This window comes from Lampris incognitus, chromosome 10 (genome assembly GCF_029633865.1).
Source record: "Lampris incognitus isolate fLamInc1 chromosome 10, fLamInc1.hap2, whole genome shotgun sequence".
In the NCBI taxonomy this organism is placed as follows: Eukaryota; Metazoa; Chordata; class Actinopteri; order Lampriformes; family Lampridae; genus Lampris; species Lampris incognitus.
This window is the reverse complement of record NC_079220.1, coordinates 27,533,972-27,549,111: the sequence shown is the minus strand read 5'-3', so window position 1 is coordinate 27,549,111 and position 15,140 is coordinate 27,533,972. Positions and strand designations below refer to the sequence as shown.

Here is a 15,140-nt window from a genome sequence, read left to right as displayed (position 1 = left end):
GCATGTTAGGGGATACTCACAAGTCCCTAGTTGAGTGCCGTCATGTTGGAGTTCTCCTTGAGGAATGAGAAGCTCTTCTCTATACGACTGTGAGTCACTGGGGGGAATGCTCTGACTGTTGTGTGTGCTTATGCACCGAATAGCAGTTTGGAGTATCCAGCCTTCTTGGAGTATCTGGATGGTGTCCTGGATAGGGCTCCACCTTGGGACTATATAGTTCTGCAGGGGGACTTCAAAGCTCACGTGGGCAATGATGGAGAAATCTGGAGGGGCGTGATTGGGAGGAACAGCCTCCCCAATCTGAACCTGAGCTGTGCCTTGTTATTGGAATTCTGTAAGAGTCATGGATTAGCCATAACAAACACCATGTTTGAACATAAAGTAGTTCCTAAGTGTACTTGGTATCAGAACATCTTAGGCCAAAGATTGATGATAGACTTTGTGGTCATATCATCAGATCTACGGCGATATGTTTTGGACACTCGGGTGAAGAGAGGAGCAGAGCTGTCAACTGATCACCACCTGGTGGTGAGTTGGATCAGATGGCGGGGAAGGCTGCCAGACAGACCTGGCAAACCCAAACGTGTAGTGAGGGTGAACTGGGAACGTCTGGCAGAGGCTCCAGTCCGTGAGGTCTTCAACTCCCACCTCCTGAAGAAGTTCTCATGTATCTCGAGGGAGGCTGGGTACATGGAGTCTGAGTGGGCTATGTTCAAAGCCTCTATTGCAGATGCAGCAGGCAGGAGCTGTGGTCATAAGGTCATCAGTGCCTGTCGAGGGGGCAACCTGAGAACCCGCTGGTGGACACCGGCAGTGAGGGAAGCCATCAGGCTGAAGAAGGAGGCCTTTCGGGCTTGGTTGGCCCAGGGGTCTCCTGAAGCAGCAGACAGGTACCAGGAGGCCAGAAAGGGCTGTGGCTTTGGTGGTCGCAGAAGCAAAAACTCGAGGGTGGGAGGAGTTTGGTGAGGCTATTGGGGAGGACTTTCAGTCGGCCTCAAGGAAGTTCTGGCAAACCATCCAATGACTCAGAAAAGGGAGGCAGGGCTTGACTCAGGCTGTATTCAGCCGGGGAGAGGAACAGTTGACCTGGACTTAGGATGTTGTCAAGCGGTGGAAAGAACACTTTGAGGAGCTCCTGAACTGGCTAACATGTCCTCAGTGGAGGAGGTGGAGTCTGAAGGCTCAGGGGAAGCCCCAAGCATATCCCTGGCAGAGGTCTCTGAGGTAGTTAAGAAGCTCCTCGGTGGCAGGGTGCCGGGTATGGATGAGATTTGCCCTGAGATGCTGAAGGCTGTGGAAATTGTTGGGCTGTCTTGGCTGACACGCCTCTTCAGTGTCGTGTGGAGGTCGGGGACAGTACATGTGGAGTGGAAGACTGGGGTGGTGGTTCCCATATTTAAAAAGGGGGACCGGAGGGTGTGCTCAAATTATCAGGGCATCACATTGCTGAGCCTCCCTGGGAAAGTCTACTCTAGGGTCCAGGAGGAACAATGTGGGAACAACGGACCAACTCTTTACCTTTGCGGAAGTGCTGAGGGGTGCATGGGAGTTTGATCAGCCAGCCTACATGTATTTTGTGGACTTGGGGAAGGCTTACGACTGTGTACCCAGGGCATGCTGTGGGGGTTACTGCGGGAGTATGGGGTAGCGGGCAGTTGCTACAAGCCATCCGGTCCTTGTATAACCAAAGTTAGAGCTGTGTCCGCATTCTCAGCACAAAATCAAACACGTTTTTGGTGGGTGTCGGACTCCGCCAAGGGCTTCCCTTGTCTCCAATTCTGTTTGTGATAGTCATAGATAGGATCTAAAGGCATAGCCAAGGTGAGGTGTTTGTCTGTTTTGGGAACCTCAGAATTGCCCGTTACAGCACCTGACACTGGGCCTGATCCGCCCACAGTCCGGCAGATCCGCATAGGAATCACATCCGCCTATAGACCGCCCCCCACCTCTGCGCCGATTCCGGCAGATCAATCACATCCGCTCCTAGACCGCCCAACGCCTCTGGCCAGAGTGTGGCCTCTTAAAGTATTGGCCCGTTGTGCAAAAAGACACCGGGGCGGATCCGTTTTGTGGAACCGCGCCAGTAGCTGTGATACATCCGGTCCGGATCTGGTCAAGTTTAATTTTGCTGTCTGGGGCACCTCTGCTCTTTGCAGATGATGTGGTTTTGTTGGCTTCATCAGAATGCGACCTCCAGCGGGCACTGGGGCGGTTTGCAGTTGAGTGTGAAATGGCCGGGATGAGAGTCAGCACCTCCAAGTCTGAGACCGTGGTTCTCTACCGGATAATGGTGGATTGCTCCTTCCTTGTTGGGGATGAGTTGTTGCCTCAAGTGAACGAGTTCAAGTATCTTGGGGTCTTGTTCACGAGTGAGGGTAGGATGGAGCATGAGATCGACAGGTGGACTGGTGCAGCATCAGCAGTAATGCGGATGTTGTACCGGATCGTTGTGGTGAAGAGGGCACTGAGCTGGAAGGCAAAGCTCTCAATTTACTAGTCAATCTTCGTTCCAACCCTCACCTATGGTCATGAGCTTTGGGTGGTGACTGAAAGGGTGAGATCGCGGATACAAGCGGCGTAAATAAGTTTCCTCCATAGGGGCTCAGCCTTAGAGATAGGGGGAGGAGATTGGACATCCGGAGGGAGTTCAGAGTAGAGCCGCTGCTCCTTCGCATCGAAAGGAGCCAGTTGAGGTGGTTCGGGCATCTGATTAGGATGCCCCCTGGGCGCCTTCCTTTGGAGGTCTACTGGACACAGCCAACTGGGGGGAGACCCTGGGGTAGACCCATAACTCGCTGGAGGGACTACATGTCCAATCTGGCCCCGGAATGCCTTGGGATCCCCCGGGAGGAGCTGGAGGGCATTGCTGGGGAGAGGGACGTCTGGAGTGCCCTACTTAGCTTGCTGCCACCGCGACCCGGTCCCGGACAAGTGGCTGAATATGAATGAAGGAATGAAGGAATGAATGAATGAATAAAAATGTGCTTGCTTCTATATAACAGCGTTTAGTCTGAGAGTTGGGAGAAGGCCGAGGAAGGCGGAAGAAATTAGTTGTTGGGTGTGCCTACTTGAAACTAGGTTGCTGTTGAGAAAACCATGTGCTCGTGTGGGCTTTCTGTGTCTTCCCTGTAACCACATAGTGCAATGCCTTGGTTCACACAGAAAAGCAATGACAACTTTCACATGTGCCCGGCTTCTTTCAATAAAGTCAGGAAATTGCCCATGCTTGTTTTTCTGTACCTGGTGCATGATGTCTCCTTTTCCAGCCCTTTGAATTTCCATGAAACCTTTGTGTCTGGCCACAGCAGCAGCATGGGCTTTACTGGCTTCGTGTTTCATACAAAACTGACAAGATGGCCCCGGTTTCTCAGTCTTCCTTTGCTAAATCTGTCCTCCTTGACATCGATGGAAAAGTGGCGGCAATGTTGGCAAAATACAGCATCCAGTTTAATGCTGTACTCTACCCAACTGTACCGGTTATACCATTTAGCTGAAAAACCTGCTTTTTCCACTGACTGTTTGGGTGACAGGGAAAGCACGCAATTTGGGCTGGCATGCAGGTTCGTTACTGCTGAGAGATCGTTAGCGGTAGCCATTTCTGTGTCATCTGTCGCAGGTGGTTCAGGTGCAGGTAGGCCTACCGAAGGAGCACTTGTTGTGGGGGAGGGGGTGATGCATTCTCCTCCTCAGCTGTTGTAGGCCTTTTGTCCGGCTGGTCATTATCTATGAGAGGTTTTTTGAAGAAATTCAATAGCGAACTTTGTTTTTTCATTTTGATAAAGTAGCTAGTATCTAGCATTAGCAAACAAGTATGAAGTTAGCTGTCGTTTCATTTCACTCACGGTCTCACCATCCCACTTCTGACACCAATGCAGCGTATTAGGGGGGCAGCCCGGGAACGGCCGCCACACGAACTCATATCCCCCGCACCGCGGGCGACAGCGTTAACCAGTCAACTAAAGGGTCCGCCCCGTTAGCGAAGGGCTACCGAGCCTATTCATCCGTGATCGTTACAGCATTATAATTTATTTTTAAATTAACAGTTATTGTAATTAGAACATAATTGCCAACGTTACAAACAAAATGTTTTAGTAAGGCTATAACTAAAAATTAATTTTGAATCTGATGTTTTTGGGTGTGCCAGCGCCCTCTATGTGTGGCACAGGCACACCCAGGCACACCCGTGACTACGCGCCAGCATCAGAGACGGAGCGCGAGAATGGAAATGAGGACACGAGAGGATTTTTTTTTTTACATTTATTATTTTTGTATGATAATGAACAAACATACAAGACATTGCAATAAAAATACAATAAACGTACATAAACTTAACACTGAACACGGGGTACAATCAATTATTCAAATCTTATATTACACTTCTCAAAATATTAACAGATCGGAATGTTTTTTTGTTTTTACATAAATGAATGGTTTTGATGTAGTTTTGCATGTCTATTAAGAGGGTTAGAAAATTTAAAAAAGGAAGAAGAATACATCAAATTGCTCAAGCAATGTTAGGCGGTCATTGGGAACAGAGGAGATTTATCTTGTTGGGATGATAGCCGTGGCAAGAGAAAACGGGATTTTCAAGGACCTACATGAGGTCGGAAAGTTTGTAGGGGGAAAACTTGGAGATGTACAATCGATCAGGATAACTAGAAGTAGGGTGGTTATCATTGATTGTATGTCAAAGCATCAGAGAAATAGAGCCCTTAAGATCAAGATATTTAGAAGGTCTCTGAGTGATTTGCTTCCCACTCGGGTTAAGTTAAAGAAGAAAGGAGTGGTAAGTGGCGTGTCACTGTCAGTCATTTCGGGATGTTGCAGGCGTGTGAGGCAAGACGTATGACTAGATTCCGAGAAAGAGGACAGTAAGTATTTGTATTTTACTTTTGGGGGGGAGTTGCCAGAAAGAGTGTACCATGTGAGTTACAGAGTGAAGCCATATGAGAGAGCTCCTCTCAGATATTTTTGCTGTCAAGAATATGGACATTTTGCTGCAGTATGTAAGGGAGTTGTAATGATCTGTGCCCTCTGGCTATGTTAACTTATAACATTAATAAAGCAAGGACGACTTCTCTCGTGCTGGGTGTTTATTCACCGACCGGATTCCGACTGACGTTGTTACGTACATCACGTGACTTTGTTGTGGCGCTACGGAAAGCCGTAAGGGACATTAGCAAATCAAATATTACTAGCAAATATTACATCTCCCTTTTTCTGAAAAGTGCTGCTTTCTCTGCAGAGATACAGACCACGTTGAGCACGTTTATAAACGAATACAATCTTAATAAGAAAGAATATGAAAATGGAACTCTTATATAACTGGACTGCAACAAAGTAGTGTAAAACATTTCCTTCCCTGTCTAAATGTGACACCGTAATAACATTTCATCTTTTTTTTTTTTTTTTTTTTTACATTCATAAGTCAAGGATTTGTCTTGGTTTGACCGTGCGACCTGACCTCGTGGTGTAACCAGGCTGTGTGTCTGGTTGTCGCTGATTGTTCGTGTCTGGAGGTTCAGCATGCTCTTGCTGATGGGCTTGTGTGTTGTTGTTAGCGCTGGTAACAGTCTGCTGTGAAGTGTGTGTGTGTGTAGTGTGAGTGTTCACTCTGCTTTGTCGCAGGTGTTGACGGTTGCGTCGGTAGATCTGACCTTCTTTGGTTTGGATGTGGTAGCTCCTGTCTGTGTTCGCTGGTCTTTCCACAGTTGCAGGTCTCCAGGATCCATCCTCCTGCCGGAAGCGGATTGGTGTGCCTGCGGGCAGGTGGGGCAGAGGTTTGGCTGTTCGGTTGTAGTATGCCTGCTGGCGCTGTTGACATACCTCTCTCCTTTTGTGAACATCCTCCTGACTGGCGATCTGTGGCTGCAGGTGTTTTGCTGTTGATGGGAGAATGGACCGCAGCCTCCGACTCATCAGTAGCTGTGCCGGTGATTTCAGGTTGTCCACCGGTGTGTTGCGATACTCCAGTAAGCTCATGTAGGGGTCTTTGTTCTCAGCTTTGGCTTTGTCCAGGATGCGTTTGGCCGTCTGGACAGTCTTCTCGGAGAGGCCGTTGCTCTGTGGGTAGTGGGGGCTTGTGGTGGTGTGTGAGAAACCCCATGTCTGTGAGAAGTTGCGGAACTCACCAGAGCTGTAGCACGGACCGTTGTCGCTGATGATAGTCTCGGGGATTCCGTGTCGAGCCATTGCTGCTTTCAGCTTCATGATGACGGCAGATGAGGTGCAGCTGTAAAGTCTCTCTAGCTCGAAGAATCTGGAGTAGTAGTCCACAGTGACTATGAAGTCCTGTGAGTTCCATGTGAATAGGTCTGTGCCTATCACTTGCCACGGCCGCTCGGGTATGGCGTGTGACATCATTGGTTCCTTTGCATTTGCGCTGCGCCGTTCTTGGCATATGCTGCAGTCTGCTACCGCATCCTCGATCTGTTTCCCCATGCCAGGCCAGAACAGTAAGTCTCTTGCTCGGCATTTGCTTTTTTCCACGCCAAGGTGGCTGGCATGGATGCGCTGTATCATGTCCTTGCGAAGCTTTTGGGGGACAATGATTCTCTCACCTTTGAACAGGATACCGTCCATTTCTGAGATTTCTGCTCTGTGGTTCCAGTATTCCTGGATGCTGGGCGGGCACTTTTTCTTTGTGTCTGGCCAGCCAGTGAGTGTGGCTCGTCTGAGTGCGGTGAGCTGTGGATCTTGCGCTGTTTCCTGCTTGATTTCTGTGAGTCTTGTGTCGCTCACAGGGATGTTGCTGAGGACTGTGTGCACTTGGGCCTCCATCCCTTCCTGTAGGTCACTGTCGTGGTGTTCTATTGACTTGCGTGACAGTGTGTCGGCCACCGGTATGTCCTTACCGGGGCGGTGGATGATTTGGATGTCGTATTTTTGGAGCGCCAGGATCATCCGTTGCAGCCGGGGTGGTGCTGCTGCCAGTGGCTTTTTTAGTATTGCCTCCAGAGGCTTGTGGTCTGACTCCACAATCACTTTTCGTCCATACATGTACTCGTGGAACCTCTTGCAGCCGAAGACCACAGCGTAGAGCTCCTTCTCTATCTGTGCGTAGTTTTCTTCAGTGCTGTTGAGTGACTTGGACGCATAGGCAATTGGTTTGCCATCTTGGAGCATGACAGCCCCAAGGCCACTTTTGGATGCATCCACTTGGAGTCGCAGCTCTTTCTGCGGGTCGAAATATGAGAGTACTGGACCTGGGTGCTGTGTAATGAGATTCTTCATCTCTTGGAACGCCTTGTCGTGGACTGCATCCCACACAAACTCACTGTCCTGTTTCAGAAGCTGTCTGAGGGGTGAGTTTATCTGTGAGAGGTGTGGAGCAAATCTGGCGAGGTAGTTGATCATGCCGAGGACTGTCTCCAGCTCTGCTTTGTTCTGTGGGGGTTGCATGTCCTTGACCGCCTTCACCTTGTGTGGGTCTGGTTTGATGCCTTCGTGTGAGAGCGTGTGGCCGAAGTAGCGTACCTCGGACACGCATATGTGACACTTGTCGGGGTTGAGCCTCACCCCTCGCTCCCTTGTGCGCTTCAGCATCGCTCTGAGACGCTGGTCATGTTCCTCTTTAGTCTTGCCGAACACTAGTATGTCGTCCACTATGGCCGTCACACCGTCCAATCCTTCATATGTTTCATCCACGCGTCTCTGGAACTCGTCTTGAGCGGACACGATTCCGAATGGCAGTCTGAGGAAACGATACCTGCCAAACACTGTGTTAAATGTCGTCAACATTGAGGATTCAGTGCTCAGTTTGATGGCCCAATAGCCTGACCGCGCGTCTAACACGCTAAAGTACTCAGCTCCAGCAAGCTTTGTGGTGGCGTCCTCCAGCGTGGGGAGGGGGTAGTGAGGTCGTTGTATCACTTTGTTAAGAGCTCTGGGGTCTAAACACACTCTAAGTTTGCCTGTCTTTGGCTTCTCAACAATGACGAGTGCGTTCACCCATTCTGTGGGTTCTGTTACCTTACAGATTATGCCGCCTTTCTCCATGCTGTCAAGCTCGTCCCTCAGTTTGCTGCGTAGGGCGATGGGGATTCTGCGTGGCGGGCAGACGACCGGCGTTGCATCTGGTGTGACGCGGAAGGTGCACTCGCCTGGGAACTCTCCTATTCCTTGGAAAACATCTGCATACTCATCCATTATGCTCTGTGGTGTGACATTGTTTTCCTCGCTCACAGCCATCACTATTTTTACCAAGTTTAGGTCACGGCATGTTTTCATTGCCATGACTGGTGGGGCGTTTGTGTCAATGACGTAAAAGTCCAGCATAATTGCATTGTCTCTGTACTTACATTTGAGTTTGCATGTGCCTTTCACGCTCAGCGCGCCTCCTCCATATTCAGTGAGTCTGTGTATTGCTGGTTTCAGTGTCACATTTTTGAACAGCGCCTGGAACAGGTTGGTGGGAATAGTATTGGCCTGTGCCCCAGTGTCTAGTTTAAACTTTACCTTCTGTGGAGGTGTGCCAATTCCAACCTCTACGTAAGCCTGCTCGTTGCTTTTTCCGTTGTTCTCTATTGAGATGCAGTCTATGTACAGCTCTGTCTGTTCTCCCACAGCGGTGCTCTCCACTGTAATGTTGTCGAAGTACAGTTCTTCCTGCTCTCTGTCAGTGGTGTACTCTTCTGGGTTCTCTCCGACGGCATGTACTGTGCCGCGGTAGTACTTTGTCTGTCCCTGGGAGCTAGACTTGCATACTTTAGCAAAATGATTGAGCTTCTTGCATTTAATGCATTGTTTACCCTTAGCTGGGCAAGTGGCTTTAGCGCCGTGTAGCCCTCCACAATAGCTACACGCCCTGGCGGCGGTGCTAACTTTACCTTCCCTTTGTCTGAAGTTAGCGTTAGCTGCTTTGGGTGCGTTCGGTTTGTAAGTCTTTCTGCCTATTGCGTGCACCGTTTCATGTGTGCTGCCCTGGCCCATAAACGTTAGCTGTTGCTTTGCTAGCTCGTGTGAGCGGGCTACATCTATGGCTTTTTCTAGCGTTAGCTCAGCTCCCTGGCTAAGTAGCTTTTCTCTCACTCTGGGTGAGTTGGTGGCAAACACGATGCGGTCCCTGACCATCTCGTCGGCATTTGGGTAGCCACAGTCTTTGACTAGGAGCTTTAGCTCAGTTACAAATCGTTCGAAGGATTCACTCTCTCCCTGCATCTTTTCATGAAATTTATATCTGGCATAAATCGGGTTTGCTTTGGGGGTGATGTACTCAGTGTACTTATCGTAGTACGTTTCTAGCTTCTTGGCTTGTTCTCCGCTGAGTGTCCAAGTGTTGTGCACATCGCGCCCTTTTTCCCCTATCCAGAGCAGGAGGTAGCTGCATTTCTCCTCTTCATTCTTCCCGCGCAGGGGGCCCTTGAACATTAGCTCCGTTGTTTGTCGAAATCGTCTCCATGCTTCAGGTAAGTTCGCCGATTCCCAGTCCATCCGTGGAGCTGGAACGCCGTACGAATCCATATTGGGTATTTAAACTCCGCTACTCTGACACCATGTAATGATCTGTGCCCTCTGGCTATGTTAACTTATAACATTAATAAAGCAAGGACGACTTCTCTCGTGCTGGGTGTTTATTCACCGACCGGATTCCGACTGACGTTGTTACGTACATCACGTGACTTTGTTGTGGCGCTACGGAAAGCCGTAAGGGACATTAGCAAATCAAATATTACTAGCAAATATTACAGGAGTCAGGAAATGTGGGAAGGACAACTGCAATATGGCCAATTGTAAAGTTGAGAAGGCGCAAGCACAGTGCCTGCACTGCCAGAGAAATCATGATACGGGGTCAGCACAGTACCCAAAACGAATTAAAGAGGAGTAAGTGAATAAGGTGAGAGCAGAAGCGAGAAATGACGAAATGGTAGAAGTGCAAAAAGAATCCGAGCAAAAAAAAGGGGATGGAGCTGACCAGAATATCTGCATGGACAAGAAAAGATTTTTGGCATTCATTGCCATGGCCATAAACAGCACTGCTGTAATAAAGGGGAAGCCGAAAAGAATCAAGATAGTGTTGGACGCTGCCGGGAGATACTTGAGTGTTGTGGACATATCTGGAGAAGATCTAGATGTTTCGCTACGGGGAGGATTTGCATCAGCTCAGACTGGGTCTGGGTAATAGAATGGATAATGTCGTGAATGGGATCACTTTGGGTGTACGATTAATACTGTGACGTTCTTACATTTCAGTAGGCGGCGTTGATGTAATATTGTGGGTACCAACCGCCGATAAAAAGAGACAAGAAGAAGACGGCCTGCACAAAGCGGGCGCAGTGGCGATGGCGCGAGCACTGTTATTCTGCCCGTGACGTACATTTCGCGCGAAAGTCAACCCTAAACGGACTCCAGTCAAGTGGAAGAAGATGAGCAAGAAAGATAATAGTAAGTTTAAAGCTAAGATGTCTGGTCAAAGTGTATTTGGTGAGCCAGTACAGATGTCCCTACTCCTGCCAATGACGTTAATTAGACACAGCAGCTTGTAGGCGTCATCCAATTCCAGAACTTTGTAGTCGCGTTAGCGTTAACGAGATGACGTTAGCCTGTCAATCAACAAGGTAACGTTAAACCGAGCTCGTTTGTGACCGTATTTAAATCTATTTTAATCACTGAAAAGAGGTTTGTACTATGTTTTTGCAGATGTGTACTTTGGCTTTCAAAAGTGCGTCTCATAACTGGGATCTAGGCTCGCCACAACAATGAGAACGTCGAGTTTATATGTCATTATTATGTCAGTCAACGTTTATACGAAGTAGTCGTTAGCAAGAAGTTTGCTTTGCTAGGACATGACGGCTAGCTTCTGTTTATCCAGCCACACAGTCGAGGGGGGACCCCTCAACTTGTGGGATAACTGCAAAGAACTGAAACAGTTCTTTCAGTGTGTGATATGCACCGTGTTGTGGACGTTTCTGTTGTCCCTTCTAACAGTCTTTTCCTTTACAGCTGCGTCGCTCATTCTTGCGTACCTCAATGAAAAGAACAGACCCTACAGTGCCCAAGATGTATTTTGTAATTTACAAAAACAACATGGATTTGGCAAAACGGTGAGAACTTGTCAAGCTGGCAACAAGGAGACGGTGTGCGTTCTTAAATTAGTGCATGATGGATTTCTAATACTTGTTTTTCTAGGCGGTGGTCAAAGCCATGGAACAGTTAGCCCTGGAGGGGAAGATCAGACAGAAAATATATGGCAAGCAAAAGATATACTTCGCTGATCAGGTAAATCTGACTATGAAATGCAGGTTAAATGCAAAACCTTACTGGGCCCTAACTTCAATTCGTATCACTATTTCACAACCTGCACTTTTACATATGTTATTTCAGTTAAAACTGACAACTAATTTTGTTCATCCACAATAGAGCCAGTTCCCAGAGGTTAAAGATGCAGACCTGAAAGCAATGGACTGTCAGATCTCAGACCTCAACACCCAAGTGCAGTCCATCACCAGCAGCTGCAGACAGCTAGACACAGGTAGCAAGCACTGCTGGTACTTGCAGCATTATCTGCTGTGTACTGTCACCAGAGGGGAAAGAAAGAATACATGTGGTTTATTTTTGACAAGAACTACATAATTTCAAGAGGATATTTGTGTTCCGCCATGTTGAAAAACACTTGTTGTTTCTGTTCATTTAACAAGTAGGGCAATTGCTTTGCAAGGAATTAAGCTTGGCGGCAATGTTGTTTTTTTATTGCGCTGCATTTTCAATGGAGAACTCTGCGGTCCTGTTTAAAACTGTGATTGCAGAGCTGAAGGAGCTCAACAGCTCTCTGACTACAGAACAAATTATATCGGAGATCCAAGATCTGAAAGCAGAGTGTGCCGAGTATAGGGCTCGTCTAGATAAAATAAAATCGGCCACAAACCATGTCACACCCGAAGAGAAGGAGAAGGTGAGTATTGTAGTTTTACTTTCCAGGTATAAACCGAACTTGGGGAAAGTTGGGATGTATGGAAAATCCAAATCAAAAAAGAAAGCAGGGATTTCTAAATTTATTTTGACTTGTATTTCACTGCAGACAGCATGAACACAACATATTTCATGTTTCGTCTGGTCAACTTAATTTCATTTGTAAAAATAAATCCATTCCTGCCATTCAGGCCTGCAAAATATTCCAAAAAAGTTGGGATAGGGGCAGTTTAGGGCTAGGAATGAGGTAAAATAATTAAATAATATTGTAATTTGAAACGGGCGATGTCAACAGGTGATTGCAATCATAATTTGGTACAAAAGCAGCATCGAGGAAAGGCCTAGTCCTTTAGCTTCTGCTGAATTGCCACCTTGCCGTGATGGAGAAGCTTGCATGCACCAAGGATCTCAAGAGCTATGCCGTCCAGAGCTTGGCTCCTGGAAGGGTCATCCAAGGCGAATAGGTCAAGGGGGAGGTTCCAGACAAAGCACGATCCAACAAAGACCTCAATGGCAGAACTGGCATAAGATGTCTCCAGGTCACAACGACAGTGAAGGCGGATGAAGGCTGCAACAGAGGTCGGTCCTCAATCATCTTTGTTCTAAGTGCCATTGGACTCTGACCACTCCCTGCCAAGCACCATGTGGTGGCTTCCGGCGCATCAGCCACTCTATGTAAAAAGCTGTCATGCGCAGGCATCCTCCCTTTATGTGGCTCCAGGATTGGCCTCTATGCCCACCTGGGGACCCAGAGGGAGGACGGCCATACTCGACCCCGAGTGACTGCTGCTGATGATGATGAGTCCTTTAGGAGTGAAGATGGTCTGAGGATTGCCAGTTTGCCTACAAATGCACGAGAAAATTATTGAAATGTTTAAATAAAAACAATGTTCCTCAAAGAAAGAGGAAGGGATTTGGATATGTCATCCTCTACAGCAGTGTTTCCCAACCCAGTCCTCAAGGACCCCCTATCCTGCAGATTTTCTTGGCAACCCTGAATAGGTACCTGTTTGTAGTTATTCAACCAATCAGCAATGAATTATATCAGATGTTGCACACCTTGCATAATTAAGTGCTATGAGATGATTGGTTGAGTAAGTACATGCAGGGCTACCTACGCAGGGTTACAATGAAAATCTGCAGGATAGGGGGTCCTTGAGGACTAGGTTGGGAAACACTGCCTACAGTGCATGACATAATTAAAAGATTCAAGGAATCTGGAGGAATTTCAGTGTGTAAACGGCAAGGGCCTAAGCTGAATAACTGCTCCCCAGTCCATCTGATGGCACTGCATCAAGAACCATCATTCATCTTTACGCAATATAACCACATGGATTCCGGATTACTTTGGCACACTTTTGTCAAGTATTACAATATGTAGTTGCATCCACAAATGCTAGTTAAAACTTTACTGTGCCAAGAGGAAGCCTTATGTTAACCACGTCCAGAAGTGCTGTCAACTTCTCTGGGTTCGGAGGCATCTGGGATGGACCATCACATGGTGGAAACGTGTATTGTGGTCAGACAAATCAGTGTTTCCTGTCTTTTTTTTTGGAGGAAAAGGACCATCCAGACTGTTACCAGCAACAAGTCCAAAAAACAGGGTCTATCATGGTATATGGGGCTGTGTAAATGCCCTTGGCAAATGTAACTTACACTTTTGTGATGGCACCATTAATGCTGAAAAGTACACGGAGGTTTTGGAGCAACATATGCTGCCTTCAAGTTGACATTTTCCAGGGGAGCCCATGCATATTTCAACAAGACAATGCAAAATCACATTCTGCACACATTACAAAGGCATGGCTGAAGGCATGAAGAAGAAGGTGTGGTTGCTGGACTGGCCTGCCTGCAGTCCCCACCTGTCCGCAATAGAAAATGTGTTGCACATTTTGAGACCCAAAATGCGACAACCAAGACCCCGTATTGTTGCACACCTTAAGACTTGTTTGCAGGAAAAATGGGACAAAATTATACTTGAAACGCTTAATCACTTGGTGTCTTCCGTCCCTAAATGTTTTTTTTAAAGTGTTGTGAAAAGGAATGGCAGCATTACAAAGTGGTAAATACTTTACTGTCCCAACTTTTTTTGAAATATGTTGCAAGAATCAAAATTGAAATTCGTGCTTATTTTGAATAAACAAAAAAAAAAAGACATAAAACAACAAATTGTGCTGTTTTCAATGTAATTCAGGTCAAAGAATTTACAAATCACTGTTTTTGGTTTTAATTTAAATACCGTCCCAACTTTTTCTGATTAGGGGTTGTTGAATTGGTAAAAAAAAAAATCCTATTTTTGATGTTGTAATTGACCAATGAATTCTCATTTCTAGGTTTATAAAGAGCGGACTGTATATGTGAAAGAGTGGAAAAAGAGAAAAAGACTGGTAACTTATCTTCTGACAACTTGAACATTCAAAGTAGGGCTAAATGATGATCACATATTACAATATTGGTTTTTGTTGATTGTAGAGCATTGCCATCTTGCCAATATTGAAATATTTAATTCAGAATGCCCACCATCTTTGAACTATCAAGATTGATTCAAGATGCAAATAATGCAATAAAATTTTATTCCATATTAACTCTTAATTGCCATAAACGGCTGCGAGTTTATCACTGCTCTTTATCAATGTGTAGTAAAATAATTAGCACTTTAGCCATCATTGTGCAGCCCTATTTTAATTTAGTTGGAAATATACTTGCAGTATAGTGACAGTGTAATGTGAGAACGAAACGATACATTATTTTCTCGCATTTAGTTTTTTACAATTTCAAAATATTCTTATGCTAAATAAATTATCATGAAACTCTTTTTTTTTTGTTGCCACCACTAAATCATCAACTTTGTCTAACTTTGCTTCACTCAGGCATCTGACATGATAAATGCAATTCTGGAGGGTTATCCTAAAAGCAAGAAGCAGTTCCTTGTGAGTCAAAGCATTTGTTAATAATAGCTTTAAAATTGCATGTCATGATTCTGACTTTTTGAGATTTTGGCTTACAGAAATATGGTAAATTATTATTGTGGCTAAGCCCTACCATTACTAATGCTGATCAGCACTAATCCAGTGATATTGCTGCTACTGTCCTTGTAGGAAGAAGCTGGTGTCGAGACTGATGAAGACTGTAACGTGATTGTACCAAGTACTTGATATAATAAGAAACCGTTTGTTTCTTTGCCAACATAAGGCTATGTGGCGCTACTCTGGGGAAATGATTTGCATGTCTAA

General features: G+C 46.5%; 1 protein-coding gene across 2 annotated transcripts; it reads left to right on the top strand.

Moving 5' to 3' along the window:
* Nucleotides 1-10,084: 10,084 nt before the first annotated feature.
* On the top strand, nt 10,085-15,140 carry psmc3ip (PSMC3 interacting protein). 2 transcript variants are annotated; one of them, XM_056287460.1, is made up of 8 exons: nt 10,085-10,383; nt 10,942-11,042; nt 11,128-11,217; nt 11,359-11,470; nt 11,745-11,890; nt 14,241-14,294; nt 14,778-14,837; nt 15,006-15,140. In XM_056287460.1, exons 1-8 carry the CDS (start codon nt 10,365-10,367, stop codon nt 15,060-15,062), a joined length of 639 nt encoding a protein of 212 aa, XP_056143435.1. In that variant the 5' UTR covers nt 10,085-10,364; the 3' UTR covers nt 15,063-15,140. The 2 variants fall into 2 exon arrangements, with proteins under 2 accessions (XP_056143435.1, XP_056143436.1); XM_056287461.1 differs by lacking the exon at nt 10,085-10,383 and adding an exon at nt 10,438-10,556.